Source organism: Tupaia chinensis, unplaced genomic scaffold (assembly GCF_000334495.1).
Source record: "Tupaia chinensis unplaced genomic scaffold, TupChi_1.0 Scaffold141090_1, whole genome shotgun sequence".
Lineage (NCBI taxonomy): Eukaryota > Metazoa > Chordata > Mammalia > Scandentia > Tupaiidae > Tupaia > Tupaia belangeri.
In genome coordinates, this window is record NW_006200956.1 from 634,534 (window position 1) to 651,988 (window position 17,455).

Below are 17,455 nucleotides of genomic sequence, written 5' to 3' on the forward strand. Positions count from 1 at the left end.
TATACCAAAAAAAAAAAAAAAAACCTCTCCAAAAAAGAGGATGCCAATCTAAGTACTGGTTTCCTCCCACTCTTTTCTACAAAATCTTGTTTATCATTTGAGATATTCAAGAATTACAAAATCCTCCTCAGTGCTAAAAGCAGGCGGGAGGTGGACCTCGGTGAGGGAGAGCTACCAATTAGTAAGATAGAGTTTGGGATGAACGTCTGAGAAACAGAACATAGATTAAAACAGGCCAGTGAGTAGAGTGGCCCAAATGAAGACACATCTAAGAAAGGTTCAGAAGATGAGAACTTGAGGGTCAGCAGGTGGCGTGGTGGTTAAGGTGCTGGACATTCCCACATTGACCACAGTTCAAGTCCCGGACCTGGTGGCTTGATTTCTCACTTTCCCTCTTTCTCTGGTCACATTAAATAAATGAATGAATAAATACAATTAAGTAGTTCTTTTTTAAATAAAGAAGCTGGGGACAGGAATAATGGGAGCTGCTTCCTCCTGCCAAGGGTCCTGAGATGTTCGTTCTATGGTAGGAGAACAGGTGTGACAGAAGGACAGAGAGCCTGGTGCCAGCCAGCTGCCCCTCCCCAGACCAGCTGCCCATCGGGAAGTCCAGCCACGGGCTGCAGAAGCGGAGGAGCAGTGCTCCTTAGAACTCCAGCCCCTCTAAGGAGTGATGATGACGCCGGCGTCAGGGCTCCCTCCCTCACCCGCCTCTCGCTGGTACTCACAGTGTGCTGTCCACTCGGAACTGTCACTCACAGTGTGCTGTCCACTCGGAAACAACCCGTGCTCCACTTCCCAGACGTGAGGTCGCGGACTCAGCAGCCACAGGCCATGCTGGCAGGTCCCGCTAGGGAGCCACACTCGAGGTAACCGATCATTAACAGAAAGGGGCTGAGGAATAGCTAGGATCACTCGCTCTAAAGACTCGGGAAAGAGAACATTAAACCTTCGACAGTAATTAGTCCACTCAGGAACACTTGAGACGTTCATGCATCCACGTCCAGAAAATACAAAGGAAAGGAGTGAGAAAGAAGACTCCTCAGAAATTCAAGTTATTGTACATTTTAAAAACCCCCAAACCTTTAAAATAAAATCACAAAGAACCTGCCGATAGTATAAAGGAAACAAATACCTTGATGAAAAAATATGATAAAAAAATTCTGGAATACAGGGTTAACCGAGGAAGCATAACATTCATCTAACAATAGAGTTAGATGAAAAAATAAGAGAAAATAGAATTTAACTGGAATTAAAACAAAGAAAATTTCCAGAAATCTGTCCTGTCTTTGATAGGAATATTCAGTAAGGAGGAGATGAATGAGCCTCAAAGCATCCTTACATTTTTTTTTTTAACACCATGAAAAATATGATAAAAAAACTTCAGAATTTCAGGTAAACAAGAGAAGACTTTTGCTACAAAAACTTATTAAGTCCCTACTAATTACAGAATGGGACTAGAAAGAGTCACAAGAATGAATTTTGAAGTAGAAATATAAGTGTCTGCAGTACTTACAGCTTTAAAATTAAGCAAGAGAATACCTACTAATAGTAAAATAAAATATTGAAGAGGATAGGGAAAAGATCATAGAAAAGCTAGTTTTTCTCTTTTTTATACCCAAGGTACAAATATCTTGAAGTTTGGTACTCCAAGAATTACAGGTAAAGTGAAAATAACTATCAGAGGAAAGCAAAAACAGAAATGTTTAAAATGTGGTTAATTCTGAGAGTTGATAGCAGGAGGCATCGATAGAATTTTTTTTTTCTCTTTGTATATTTAGGTATTGTTCTATTTGTTCATTTGTTTCAGCCATGTACATTTACTACTGTTAAAATCAGTGTTTTTTGTTTGTTTTTGCTTTGCAATGGTGTGCAAGAGCTCACAGAAGAAACAGAGACAGAGACACAGAGACAGAAATCACCCCTCAGGGTGATGGCCATGCTGCAATCCCTTCTCCTTCATTCTCCTCTCGGGATTTTGGCCATGGATGCACGTGTACCTGGCATGAGTTTCAAGCCACCAGGTCCAGGACTCAAACTGTGGTGGGCTATGTAGAAGTCCAGAGACATAATCACTATACCATCTATTGGCCCCCAAATCAGTGTGTGATTGTTTTGTTTTTCCTGGTGCTTTCAGCAGAAAAATAAAATGAAGGAATGTTATTTGTAAGCCAAAGTAGCAGAAGAGCTACTGGTGTTGGTGTCTACACCGCAAGAAGAGCATATGACCATCGTCACACTGATATTGAATGGTTCCTTTATCTACTGAAAACATCCTCCCATCCACTGACTCTTCGCAATGATTTAAGTACCGTTCTTGCTGTATTTCACATTTTACCAATATCACATAATCCCTCCTGGGAGCGTTGCCAACTATCTTTACAATTTGTGAAACTGAACATTGATACGGCATTTTATTCTAGGGCTCTGAACGGTGCCTGCGTGTTTATTCACATAGATATGGGCTGCCTGGAAACATCTTTTCTTTGCAAATGGCTGTAAGGTGGGAGCTGGAGGCATGAAAACCAAACTGAACCAAACCCCACCCACATGATCTCAACCCTAACATGCTGGTCCAATCGCTCATAATTTATTACTTCTTAAATGATTGTATTCGTCTCTAGAGTTATTGCCCTGCTTCTTTGGCCATTCACATATATACTCCATGCTACTTCTAATTATCTTTCAAAACACAGATCCACATATATCATCCTGCTTAGAAATGCACAGAATTTACCAGTGCCGACAAGACAAAAATCTAAATTCTCAGTATGGAACCAGAGACATTGCACAACCGGGCCATAAAGCACTTTTCCGTGCTTAACATGGGTCATGTTCTTGCCTAGGGTTCTTGTTTTTGAAACCCGCACTGCCCAGTAGAACTTCCTGCAATGCCTGAAATATCCCACCTCCCCCCATCCAATATGGCGGCCATCGTTGCTGGGGCTCCTGGGCGATGGGAATAGGACTCATGCTGTGGACTGCTGACATCAGCTTCCAAGGGCTGTGGCGTCTGAATTATTTAGATCAACCTAGCCGTGGGTGGCTCGTGGCTATTGCACAGGACACCACCACTTGGGACCACGCCAGCCTTCTGTGTGTGCTCCTGGTAGGCCTCAGCTCAGCTGGCTGAGCTCCCTCTGTCCTCTATGTTCTTCCTAAAACTGCGACTTATTCTTCAAAGAACCATTTCAATGATGTCAAACTCCCTCTAAAATGTTCTCTTTCGAACTTCCTTTGGGAGAATTATTAATAGTTTATATGCCTCTTGAATGAATCATTTGCACTTGAAATGAAAGGAAGCCGCCCCCTCCACTGACCCACAGGGACAGAAGCCTCTCTCCAACACTGCGGGCCTGCTCAATGGTGGTTCCGCAGTGTGACCTGGCGTTGCAGGACTGCTTCGGATACTGTGCACAGGCCATGGGGCCGGGCTTTGTAGTTCTCATCTATTTCTTTTCTTTTTAAAAAGTTTTTGTCATAAGGTGCGTGTGCTTCCCAGAGAGAGACAGAGACAGAGAGAGGGAAAGTGAGAAATCATCCCCCACGGGGATGGCCATGCCACAATCCCTATTCTGCGCCATTCTCTTCTCAGGATTTTGGGCACACTCAACCATGTGCCCAGCGTGAATTTCAGGCCACAGGGCTGGGACTCGAACCACACAGTCAGCCGTGTGGGAGTCCAGTGCCTTAATCACTGAGCCACCTGCTGGCCCCAGTATGTGTCTACTTGAACGAGAATAGCGCCTTTAAAAATATACCTTGTTTTCATAAAATACAGAATGTTTACTACATTACTTGTCTGTCTAATACGTCAGATTGCCATAGGAGTTGGTCACAGGAATTGCTAATGCCCTCGCTGCCTCTTGGCTCACTTGTGATGTTTATAGAAGCACTTTTATTTGCATTGTACTTTATTATCTTGTGTCTACATTTCTACTATATTTTCCCACACGTTGATTGAAAGAATCCTGAAAACAAAGAACACAGTTTATGTCTCTTTGTCAGCAAAGTGCCTTCCCCATGGCACGAGAAATCACCTCCAGGGGGGTGGCTATGCCTTTCTCCTCTGTTCTCCTCCTGGGATTTTTGACACACACTCACACATGCCCAGTGTGATTTTCAAGCTGCAGGTTGGGGGCTCGAACTGCAGTCCACCAGGTGGGAATCCAGCATCTTAACCACCCCGCCACGTGCTGGCCTGGATTTCAGTTTTAGTAACAGACATATAGACCTTTCAGTGACTCTCACCATGGTCTTTTCTTTTGGTCTGAATATTGCCATAAATAATTTATAGGAAAATGCTGGATGTTAAGCCTTTTAAAGAAAATGGCAAGATGGGAGGAAGAAGAAGAAAGCGAGAGAAAAGATGGGCGATCACCAACCATTTAAACAGCTGAAATGGCCAGGTACCGTCAGCCCTCCGGGTCCATGTGGTACTTTCGATTGCCCTGGCTGCACCAGGAGAAAACCATGGATTCCACAGAGCCTGGAAAGAAAGGGCTTGATACAACAGCAAACGGAGATGTCCATGCAGCACGAAAGTACAGTGGATTTGCCCAATTAGCAAGACTGCACGGCTGGACACGGAGTCAGGCAGGAAGTCAGGTCTGATGACTGAGCTTAGGTTTTACTGAGTGTCATTGAGTACTGAAAAAACTCATGAAGAACATGACTGAACAAAGAAAGAAGACCACAGGAATTTATCCTGGATGTCTGTAAAGAAGGTATTTTAGCACCCAGTTAGTTAGTCATAATATGTCAGTTTAACGGCTGCTGTTTGCTGTTGAGTGCCTCAAAGCTATCATTTAATTTTTATCCCTTACTCTTCCATTTCAGTACTTTGCATTGTGGGCTTGATGCTAAATTTTAAAAACTTGGCATAGAGATTTTTTTTTTCTTAAATAGCCGACAACAGTGCCTGGGATACAAAAATTCTCCCTGAATATCTGAATATCCGATGAATGATTGAGTAACATCGTAACTTTGGAGAGGTGTTTTTTTGTTGTTGTTGTTGTTGTTGTTTTTTTTGTCATGTGCCCAGCGTGAGTTTCAAGCCACCGGGTCCGGGATGCGAACCGCGGTTGGTTGCATGGGAGTCCAGCAACATAGCCATTACGCTAACTGCTGGTTCCCTAACATCGTAACTTTGGGGTGTGCACGCCAGCGTGTCGGCTCCCCTGAGTGCTCCCCGGAACTGTGGTCGGGGGTGTGGGACCCAGAGTCGCCAGATGAGCTGCATTCCCAGCGCTGCCACTTCTTGGTCGTGCATCCGCAGGTTATGTAATTACAGAACCACACTATTCATTCCTAGACAGATCGATGCGAGATTGTACATTTCTGGCTTTTAATGTTAGTCACGTTTACTCTAAATATTTTCTAATCAAAATTTCCAAAAACTAGGCACAGCCACTGTACCACACGCTGCATGCTCCACTTGGCAGGCTGAGACAATGTGGGAGGCCTGGTTTGATTCCTGGATCACCGTAAAAGCTGGGTGCATTGGTGTGGACTTGTGGTCCCCACTACTTGGGAGGCTGAGAAGGGAGAACTGGAGCTACAGCTTGGCCTGAGTGGAACAGTGAGGACCTGTCTGAAAGAGCTGGGAGTTGTGGTCTGGGGCTGTGGTCCCAGCTGCCTAGGAGGCCGAGGCAGGAAGATCCTGCCTAATAGACCACACACATGCACACACATACACACGCGTACCAATAAATATTGCTGGATGTAGAAATTTCAAGGTAATAATTGAATGAAGCAATGGATGAGTTAGTGGGGTACGGACAATCTACAGAATTACAGACAGTGTTTTGTTACAGGAAAATCATAAAAATCCTTCACTTTCCTTTAGCAATGGAAACTTTAATCTGCGTTGCCATTGTTGCTCTCTGATGGTTTGTTCATAAAACGTCCTCTGTGTGAGCTAAATCACATTGAGAGAGTCACAGTGCAAGTGATTTCGATTCCATAACGCGGGTTCTCGGATTGTGCTGTCAGCAAAGTTCTCTGCTTTCATGGAATATTATGGCAATCCGAAAGTAAGCATTTGGCCCTTGGAATATCCAACAGCATGAAAAATAAAATAGAATTTAAAAGTATGGCCAAGTTTTATAAGAAAAAGAAAATGAAAGAAACGCAGGAGAGGGAGAAGGACTGAATTCTAGCACTTACAGTTACAAAGTCAGATAATGTGGAAAACTCTATGCCTCATTCTGTGGGGTTGCTGGAAAAGTCACGATGCATTTTTGCATAGAAAAACCGAAAACAACACATCATGACTTTTCCAACACCCTGCTAGGAACTATGGGAGCTTACAAGCTTGCCACCAGTATAGCTGTTTTATACAGTTCTAATTTATTTGAGTATTTTCAAACAAATCTGCTTAGAAAAACCCACTGGGATCAGCCATGAGTGTCTTTTTTGTTAATTTTGGAGAACAAATGTCTATTTTTCTGAGCCCCGTGGGGACAGGCAGTGCAAGGAAGGACCCCAGCTGGAGCCGGAGTGCCACAGCAGACCCGGGCAGTGAGTCACTGTTGGTCCTGTGGTTATTAAGGCTGTCGTCGAATCTGCACTTAGAGTGTTTCTCTGAGCATGTATGAATCACGCATGTAAACTGTTCAGAGGAGTGCCTGGAATGTGTAGTAAGTGTTAGATTTTCACTTCAGGCTGTAACAGTCGCTATTGTTAGGGAAACTACAGGTGTCTTCTCCTAGCCCGGTACGTTAGGATCAGTAGACTCAGTTTGTTTTTTTTTTTTTTTTTTTTTTTTGTTTTTTTGAGAGTTTTTTGCTATAGGGCGTGTGTGCTCACCAGACAAACAGAGACAGAGACAGAAAGCGAGAAATCACCCCCAGGGGGGATGGCCACGCCGCAATCCCTTCTCCTCCATTCTCCCCTCGGAATCTTGGGCACGCACGCACACGCGCCCAGAGTGAGTTTTAAGCCACCGGGTCCGGGACACGAACCGCAGTCGACTAGGTGGGAGTCCAGCGACATAGCCATTACGCTAAGTGCTGGTCCCCCAGACTCAGTTTTGATACATACACCGGATGTGGTGTAAGGCTGATGTGTGACAGCACAGGAGGAACGGGGGTAGAAATACACAAGGATGTGAAAAGAAAGCCGTAACTGACTTCCAAACGCGGCTGGACGTTAGCATCAAAGGCCGACCTTGATCTCTAAAAATAGGCTGATTCCGTGGCCACTGAGCGTTCGCAATTTCAATTCTAACACAAAAACGGAACCCTGACTGTTTTAAATCCTAATGTTTGGAAACCAGCAAGTGGCATAGTGGTTATGGCACTGGACACTCCCACATGGCTGACCATGGTTCAAATCCTGGACCTGGGGGCATTCTTTCTCACTTTCTCTCTCTTTCTCTCTGTTTATCTCTGGTCAAATGAAAAGAAATGAATGAATAAATAAAATTACATAAACAATTATTTCAAAAAGAATCTTAATGTTTTAGGAACAAAGAATTTAACGGCAAAATATCTCAGCATAAGGAGCCTCTGTGCATAGGTCGCTCCACAGAGGGCTTGGGGAGACGCAAAGGCAGCCTTCCCGGGGGGCATGTTAGACACCCTGCCCGCCTCCTCATTCACCCCCGGAAGCCCAGCCCCCCCGTCAGAATTTAAAAGTATGGCCAAGTTTTATAAGAAAAAGAAAATGAAAGAAACGCAGGAGAGGGAGAAGGACTGAATTCTAGCACTTACAGTTACAAAGTCAGATAATGTGGAAAACTCTATGCCTCATTCTGTGGGGTTCCTGGAAAAGTCACGATGCATTTTTGCATAGAAAAACCGAAAACAACACATCATGACTTTTCCAACACCCTGCTAGGAACTATGGGAGCTTACAAGCTTGCCACCAGTATAGCTGTTTTATACAGTTCTAATTTATTTGAGTATTTTCAAACAAATCTGCTTAGAAAAACCCACTGGGATCAGCCATGAGTGTCTTTTTTGTTAATTTTGGAGAACAAATGTCTATTTTTCTGAGCCCCGTGGGGACAGGCAGTGCAAGGAAGGACCCCAGCTGGAGCCGGAGTGCCACAGCAGACCCGGGCAGTGAGTCACTGTTGGTCCTGTGGTTATTAAGGCTGTCGTCGAATCTGCACTTAGAGTGTTTCTCTGAGCATGTATGAATCACGCATGTAAACTGTTCAGAGGAGTGCCTGGAATGTGTAGTAAGTGTTAGATTTTCACTTCAGGCTGTAACAGTCGCTATTGTTAGGGAAACTACAGGTGTCTTCTCCTAGCCCGGTACGTTAGGATCAGTAGACTCAGTTTGTTTTTTTTTTTTTTTTTTTTTTTTTTTTTTTTGGGTTTTTTTTTTTTCTATAGGGCGTGTGTGCTCACCAGACAAACAGAGACAGAGACAGAAAGCGAGAAATCACCCCCAGGGGGGATGGCCACGCCGCAATCCCTTCTCCTCCATTCTCCCCTCGGAATCTTGGGCACGCACGCACACGCGCCCAGAGTGAGTTTTAAGCCACTGGGTCCGGGACACGAACCGCAGTCGACTAGGTGGGAGTCCAGCGACATAGCCATTACGCTAAGTGCTGGTCCCCCAGACTCAGTTTTGATACATACACCGGATGTGGTGTAAGGCTGATGTGTGACAGCACAGGAGGAACGGGGGTAGAAATACACAAGGATGTGAAAAGAAAGCCGTAACTGACTTCCAAACGCGGCTGGACGTTAGCATCAAAGGCCGACCTTGATCTCTAAAAATAGGCTGATTCCGTGGCCACTGAGCGTTCGCAATTTCAATTCTAACACAAAAACGGAATCCTGACTGTTTTAAATCCTAATGTTTGGAAACCAGCAAGTGGCATAGTGGTTATGGCACTGGACACTCCCACATGGCTGACCATGGTTCAAATCCTGGACCTGGGGGAATTCATTCTCACTTTCTCTCTCTTTCTCTCTGTTTATCTCTGGTCAAATGAAAAGAAATGAATGAATAAATAAAATTACATAAACAATTATTTCAAAAAGAATCTTAATGTTTTAGGAACAAAGAATTTAACGGCAAAATATCTCAGCATAAGGAGCCTCTGTGCATAGGTCGCTCCACAGAGGGCTTGGGGAGACGCAAAGGCAGCCTTCCCGGGGGGCATGTTAGACACCCTGCCCGCCTCCTCATTCACCCCGGGAAGCCCAGCACCCCTGTCACCCGAGCTCACAGACTGCACGCACTCACAACGACAAGACACCACGGGTCAGTCTGGATTTATGACGCGAGAGGTTTCCACATACCGAGGCCTTGTTCCTCAGCTTTCGGTCTCTCTCAGGCTTTTCCTTCTTGTTGCTGGTGAAATAATGCAGCGTTCCATATTCCATCAAGGCTGCGAAAACAAAGATGAAGCAGACAGACACGAAGAGGTCCATGGCGGTCACGTAGGACACCTTCGGCAAGGACTTCCTGGCAATGGTGCTCAGGGTTGTCATGGTCAGGACCGTGGTGATGCCTGCGAGGGGCGGAGAAAAATCACTTGGACCACTTTTGTTCTTCCACCTGACAATGCCCCGAGCAGAAGTACCCATGGAAACAGAGGGTATGATTACTAGCCATTTACGGAACAAGAGTCTGGTAACCATAGCGACATGTGTTCAGGGTGCTCTCGTCTCTGTACATCTTAATCATTTAAATGACTGTGGGCCTTAAGCTGACTCCCACTACCGATCATTCCCTCTCCCCGTAGGAACAGAAAATCCATCTCTCAGCTGGTACGTGTCGCCCGAAAGGACAGCTTTATGTCCCATCTTCTCACAGCTGTGTGTGCCATGGGCGAGACCCGGCCAAGGAGGACCAGGTCAGGAGTGTCAGTGAAAGGTGGCATTGACAGGACAGGGACCGCCCTCCTCGCCCTCCTCCTCATTGCTTTCTTATCCCATACCTTCAATTAAATCCATTTTTTTTTAGAATTATTTCATTGTATTTATTATTATTTTAAAATTTGCTATAGGGCACATGCACTCGCCAGAGAGAGACACGCACAGAGAGAGAGGGAAGGTAAGAAAGCCAACCTCCAGGTTCAAGATTTGAACCATGGTCGGCCATGGGAGTCCAGCGTCTTAACCACCATGCCACCTGCTTGTCCATTAAAACTATTTTATAAGTCTTAAAGTTCAAATAATGAATACAGGCATAATTATACCAAGGGATACTTTACAAGAACAAGCTTCTTTCTTTGAAGAGTTGATCTTGTATCACTGGGATACCCTCCAGAGCCCCAGCCCTATGTATGTATCTGGGGGTCTCACTGGCCCTTGGCCGTTCTTCCCAAAATTAATCGAAGGTTTCCTAAATCCCAGAGGCACGTGTTACATCTCTCTTTATCCTCCTTCTTGGCCTCACCATATCTGGCCGCATGAGTAGAACTGTTTCCTCTCACAAAAGTAGTAAGTATAATGCTAGATACTCCCTCATTCGGCCTACATTTATGGAGTGGCAATATTTATCTTGATAAGATTGAGTCTCTTCAGTGTCGTGAAGGCAATGGCCACTTCTTGCCCTCATGTGTCCATGGGCACAGTCCAGACGATTCCCCTCACATGCTCTTCTCTTTACTGTCACCATCTCTTAGGATTGAAGGAAATTAAAGAGGACACAGATGAATTTAGGGTCGTGGAGGCAAACCGAGGTTGATCTCTGACATCTTTGCCCATTAGCTCTGTGATCTTAGGGAGCTTTTTAACACCTCTGTGCCTCTCATTAAAAAAGTGACACACCTGGGACCAGCAGGTGGCATATGGTTAAGGACCTGGACTCCCACATGCTGGACAGCCTTTAGAGCCCCGGACCTGGAGGCTTGACACTCTCACAGGACACATGTGTGTGCCCAAAATCCTGAGAGGAGAATGGAGAAGGGACCATGGCGTGGCATCCCCACAGTTTCTCATTTTCTGTCTCTCTGTCTCTCTTTGTCTCTCTGGTGAGTGCATGTGCCCTATAGCAAAAATCTCTCTGGGAACCAGCAGTTAGCGTAATGGCTATGTCGCTGGACTCCCACGTAGTCGATCGCGGTTCACGTCCTGGATCCGGTGGCTTAAAACTCACGCTGGGTGCATGTGCATGCGTGCCCAAGATCCCGAGAGGAGAATGGAGGAGAAGGGATTGCGGTGTGACCATCCCCCCTGGGGGGTGATTTCTCGCTTTCTGTCTCTCTGTCTCTCTCTGTCTGTCCAGCGAGCGCACACACACTATAGCGAAAACCTCTCAAAAAAAAAAAATCTCTCTCTGAATAAAAAGTGACACACTAATATCTTAGTTGGCATTTACAATAAATACATACAAAAGATATCTAATTAACTGATTTGTTCTTAAAGTAGATATTTAAGTTAACGATTTTAAATCATTCTCTCTCTCTAATATTCGTATTTTAAAAGTATTATTTTTCCTCCAAAGAGTACTTATGCTACTTCCCATAAATATTTATATTTAGTTTTTATTAAAATGGTTTATTAAACAGCTTATTAAAACATTTCCTGCCGTACACAGTTAGAATAAATCCAAATTAATATGATGCTTTCGTATATGATAACTTGAATTAGCTAAGAGTCCTACCTTTTCGCTATTTAATTTTTATTAAAATTGTACTAAAATGAAATATTTTCTAATTTCCCTCCCATTCTTATTCTAGCTAAAGTTACCTAAAAGATTGCTTAACAATTTTGAAGCATGTAAAGTCATCATGAGTTATATTATTTCTATTAACTTTTAATTTACTTCCATTTTTGTCAGGAAATACACCATGAAAATGTTGGGTTTTGAATGTTGCAGAGATTCATGTTATTGAGGTTAATGTTTCCTGTGCTCTTGAAAATACCAGTCCTGAGCATAGATGCAGTGACCTGTCAACACCAGTCAGCTCAGGACGCGAGGCAGGGCATGGCAGGAAAAAGCCACGGGAGAAAGCTGTGGGGTTGCTTCTTGGGCATACATGGTACACATGTGTTCCACCGTCCAGACTCAGAGACAGAGGAGGATCACGTTGCTGGGGATGCAGCTCTCCCTCCCTTCCTGAATGTTCTCAGGGAGACACAGAGGGATATGGTTTTAAAAGTACGCTAAACCCATGTTAGCCAGGTCAAGTGGCTGGTGGCCTCAGCCAGATTCCCCCCTCACCAGGAGCTTGCTTGTACACTAACAACGGTGGGGGAAAGGGTGTGGAAATGTCCCGGTGGGACTGGAGACTTGTCTGCTTCTCCCATTGTTCCTGACAGTTTTTGCTTCAAGTGTTTTGAAACCTAAATGTATAAAAAGACTTTGTGTATGAGGAAGGCTAGGTAATTTCAATGAATGCAGGTCTCACTCAACTTTCGTAGTTCTCTAGAGAGACACTTACTAAATTTCAGTATTCCCATAGTCAGACAAAGGTAGATTTCCAAAGCGATTCCTGGCTTCCCTATTCAGGTTTCATCCCTACATATATAAAAAAAAAATCTTTATGCCAATGTATGGTTTGATTTTGCTATCAAGAGTGCATTCACTTTTCCTTTATTAAAATATTATTCCATTTCTACTTCATAGGCAAAAAAAATAAATAAATAACCAGCAGGAGTTGGTTTTCAGACATTCACTTCCGTTTTGTAATTAATTTCACAGTGGTGATCTTGAGAAGAACATGGTAGATTTCCTATTAAAATATTTCTGAGTTCATAGGAATAAGAAAACATATGGGACACTAAGGAGATAATAAAAAAATAATTTTGAACATTGTTGCTTTTTCCTCCCTGGCTTCCCCTGCTCAAGAGCCTACAAGAGTCTCCCACTCTATGTGGAATAAAGTTCAAAGTCCTTGAAGTGACCCACGAAGACTTAGATAATCCTAGCTTGCTTAACCACTGGTCACATTTTCTTTAGAATTATTTTATTTTGATTTTATTATTATTATTTTAAAATTTGACCCAAAAGAGACAGAGAGAGAGAGAGAGAGTGGGAAAATGAGAGAGCAATCCACCAGGTCCAGGACTTGAACCACGGTTGGCCATGTGGGAGTCCAGTGCTTAACCACCACTCCACTTGCTGGCCCCAACCACTGGCCACGTTATCATCTCATTTTCTCCAACATTCTAGTCAGTCCCACCACAGCCATCATCTTTCTGAACCCCAAGCATCACAGGAAGTTCCCACTTCAGAAACTCAGACATTCCCCTGCCTGGACTACCTTTCTACCGAATACCCACCAGGCTAGCCCGAGCTTCACCGGGTCACTGCTCCAATGCTACCTCCTGAGCGAGATCACCCCAACACCACAGTGAGACAGTCGCCCTCATGTCCACCCCACCTCCGTCGTCTTCTAACCATTTGTCTCTTCCCTTCTTCATGAGCTTTAGCACTCACTGAGCTTCGTTACAGGTTTTTAATGTTTGCTTAGTAGGTTTCTGCCGTAGCCTGTGTGCACTCAGTGGAAGAGACAGAGTGAAACTGAGAGAGGGAAAGTGAGAAACACCCCCTCGGGGGGATGGCCACGCGGCAATCCCTTCTCCTCCACTCGCCTTTGGGATTTTAGAAACGCATGAACATGCACCAGACGTGATTTTCAAGCCTCAGGGTCCAGGGCTCAGATGGTGGCTGGCCACGTGGGAATCCACGGTTTTAACTGCCACACCGGCTGCTGGCCCTTCTCCGTGTTTCGTATGCTTGTACAGCACCTGCTTCCCCTAAACGTATATAAACACACTGAACTCCAATGTTTCGTCACTTCCACTCTGAACACGGCAGCACCAAGAACACTGCCTGATTCCGTGAGTGCATTTGATAAATGCCTATCAAGCTAAGCATTTGATAAGTGTTTTAAAGAACGCAATGTTGAATGCATAAACTCAGAAAACTATCTTACCCTGATACCAGGGTCTTCAGAAAGTTCATGGAAAATGCACATCATGAAAAGAACTATGCATGGATTACAAAATGTTTTGCCATTAACATAAACTTGTACGTCAATTCCGTTTTTCTAGGAACCATTGGAAGCATACTCACACGTGCACACATGTATGTATGTATATTTCCAAGAAAATCTCGATTCCCCAGCTACATTGATAAGAGATCAGGTCTAATCTGTCTGTGCTTTATCTGTACAATTGCTAACACTGAAAATTTATAAATGCATGCAAAAATCTAGTTCTACACTTGGCTTTTCTCCTCCATGGCATTCCGCATATGGCTTTATACACTTTGACAAAGCAAAGGTTCATATCAACCTGGTGGTAGAAATAATCCATTCTAATAATTCTTAGGGAAAAAATAGAAGAATAACAAAAATACAATGTTTGAGTTATACTAGCATCCAAAGAACCTGAGATAAGACACCTCAGAACATAAAATAATTTAAAATAGATCAAACCCCTCAGATCTGAGTGGATTTTGCCCACTAGCGGTGTTAGTCTTCCATGGGAAGTGCATTTCTGTGTACAAAGGTAGGTGCCTCAGGCTTTTCACTGACGCTGTTATGTGACCTGCATTTCACTATATGAATCAAACGGAACTATTTACCAGCCTCCACAGAGACCACACGGAAACCTCTTTAAGGTCCAGGCTGAGTGGCACAAGGAGGTGTCCTGCATGTTGGCCGAGGCGTCATAGCGGGGCCAGGCTCTGCTGCTGGCCCAACGCGCACGGGCTGAATGTGGATTTGCCGCTGAGCACCTGGGGTCCTACTAACTGGGAGGCTGGGCAGGAAGCAGGGAGACATGGTGAGACCCTGTCAAAGATCATCTCTGGGGACCAGCACATGATGTAATGGTTACGTCTCCAGACTTCCACGTAGTCAACTGTGGTTCAAGTCCTGGACCCAGTGGCTTAAAACTCCCTATGGACTGGGAACCAGCAGTTAGCGTAATGGCTATGTTGCTAGACTCCCACGTAGTCGACCGCGGTTCGCGTCCCGGACCCGGTGGCTTAGAACTCACGCCGGGCCGTGTGCGTGCGTGCCCAAGATCCCGAGAGGAGAATGGAGGAGAAGGGACTGCGGCGTGACCATTCCCCTGGGGGGTGATTTCTCGCTTTCTTTCTCTATGTCTCTCTCTGTGTGTCTGGCGAGCGTATGCGCCCTATAGCGAAAACCTCTCAAAAAAAAAAAAAAAACACTCCCTATGGACACGTGTGTGTGTGTGTGTGTGTGTGTGTGTGTGTGAGTGTGTATCCAAAATCCTGAGAGGAGAATGGAGTAGGGCCATTCCTCCTGGTGGGGGGGGGGTGATTTCTCACTTGCTATCTCTGTTTCTCTCTCTCTCTCTCCAGTGAGCACACATGCCCTATAGCTAAAATCTCTCCAAAAAATAAATAAATGAAAAGTAATCTCTGTCCCTCTCTTCCTCCCACTTTCTCAGTGTGTCTATGTGTGTGCCTCATTTAAACAACTCCAACACCAACGAAACTCTGTCAGATTAAAACATAAGTAGTTTCAGCTTTCGGTTTTGCTAAGACACGATGATCAGCAGTATGATTCACGTCTTACACCGATCTTGGGGATGAGTCACTTGATGAGCAGGTTTTCTTTCTGTATCAATGCATGAATGTAGGGGATCGTGTTTTTAAATGAATGTACGGTAATTAGTCATTTACTTTCTTATGTGACTATTTCAATAGATCGCTACAGAAAGAGAGCAAATATATTTTCTCAAGTGTGAAGCCCAAATTGCCCTTTTAATCAGTGTTATTGTACAGGTGACTCTGAAATATTTGCAGACTAATTACACATCTTACATATGACAGAAGCCGCAGGGCATTTTGTTCCTTTTAACTACTTGTGCTTTGGGGATAGTTGATTGTTCTCTGCAACCCTGGAAAAGCAGAGGATGTCAAAGTCATTCAAAGAGACCCCAGGAAATAAATGCTGGTTATCAGTGACTCAACTAAAATGTATGCGTGTATATATATGTACACACACACACACATGTGCACGCACACACACAAGGCTCGGGATCATGCATGATTTCCATGGAGCAATGACTGTGCATCTATGACTCCCTTGACCTCCATTAGCAGGAAAAATAAGAAATTTTCTGAAATTTTCAGTTTTCGAAATTCTGTACTGTACTTGTTTTTCATAAATTCTTTTCAGCCTAATACAGACACGCCTCATTTTACTGTACTTTGCTTTATTGCACTTCACAGAAACTTGCATCTTTTACAGACTGAAGGTTCCTGGCAACCGTGCCCTGGGCAAGGCCATCAGCAAAAGGCCAAGGCGATTTCCCAGTGCTATGAGCTCACTTCAAGTCTGTGTCACGCTTCGGTGATTTTCACGAAGTTTCAAACTTTATCATCGTCACCCCAAGATATACGAATATGGAAATTAGGCCAATTCATACCCTACAGTGGCCTATAAGTGTTCAAGTGAAGGAAGAGTTCCACACTCTCTCTGTAAGTTAAATGCTAGGAAAAAATGAGCTCAGTAAGGAAGACATGTTGAAATTCGAGAGTGCCAGCTAGCTCAGTGGCGAATGCAGAGGAAAAGTTCCAGAAGGAATTTAAAAGTGGTACTCCAGTGGCCACGCACACACAGAAAGTGAAACAGCCTTCTGCTGCTAAGGAGAAAGTTTCTTCTCTCCAGTGGTCTGGATAGGAGATTAAACAACCACGACACTCCCTTAAATCAAAACTGATCCAGGACAAGGCCCAGACTGTCTTCATGTCTATGAAGCTTGAGAGAGGTGGGGAAGCTGCAGAGGAAAAGTTGGAGGGTCCTCGCAGAGGTTGCTTCTTGAAGCTCACAGAGAGAAGCCCACTCCACAGCAAACAGTGAAAAGTGAAATGGCACATGCCAATGAGGAAGCTGCAGCAAGTTATCCAAAAGGTGTAGCTAAGATCACTGACAGAAACCTGGGCGGCTGCCCTAAAAACCAGGTTTCCAGCGGAGACAAACAGTCTTCTACTGGAAGCTGCCATCTAGGACTTCTATAGATAGAGAGAAGCCAATGCTTGACTTCAAAGGACAAACTGATGCTCTTATTAGGGCTCAGGCAGCTGGGGACATGAAGGTGAAGCCAATGTTCACTTACTGTTACCAAGTTCTAGGACTCTCAAGAATTACACTGAATCGATTCTGCTGTTGCTCTGTGAAAGGAACAACAAAGCCCAATGACTGCTTATCTTTCCCTCTCACTGTCTCTCTCTGAGGAGCACAAATGCCCTATGGCAAAAAACAAAAAAAATTAAGAAAGGAGAGACGGGGCCAGCTGATGACGTAGCATTGCTGGATTCCCACATGGTCAAACATGGTTCGAGTTCCAGACGTGGTGACTTGAATCTTATGCCAGGAACGTGTACGTGCATGCCTAAGATCCCGGGAAGAGAATGGAAGAGAAGGAATTGCAGCATGGCCATCCACCCTAGGGGTGATTTCTCACTTCCCCTCTCACTATCTCTGTCTTTTTCTCTTTCTGGTGAGCACACACACCCATGGCAAAAACCTTAAAAAAAAGAAAAAGAAAAAGGAAAA

At 44.4% G+C, this 17,455-nt stretch overlaps 1 protein-coding gene across 1 annotated transcript in view; it reads right to left on the reverse strand.

The window, feature by feature from the left end:
- The window catches only part of GABRG1 (gamma-aminobutyric acid type A receptor subunit gamma1), a 103,779-nt gene that overhangs the window by 5,543 nt on the left and 80,781 nt on the right, over window positions 1–17,455 (reverse strand). The window contains exon 8 of the mRNA XM_006162884.2: window positions 9,264–9,475. Coding sequence (XP_006162946.1) covers window positions 9,264–9,475 — 212 coding nt within the window. The remainder of the gene's footprint in view (window positions 1–9,263; window positions 9,476–17,455) is intronic.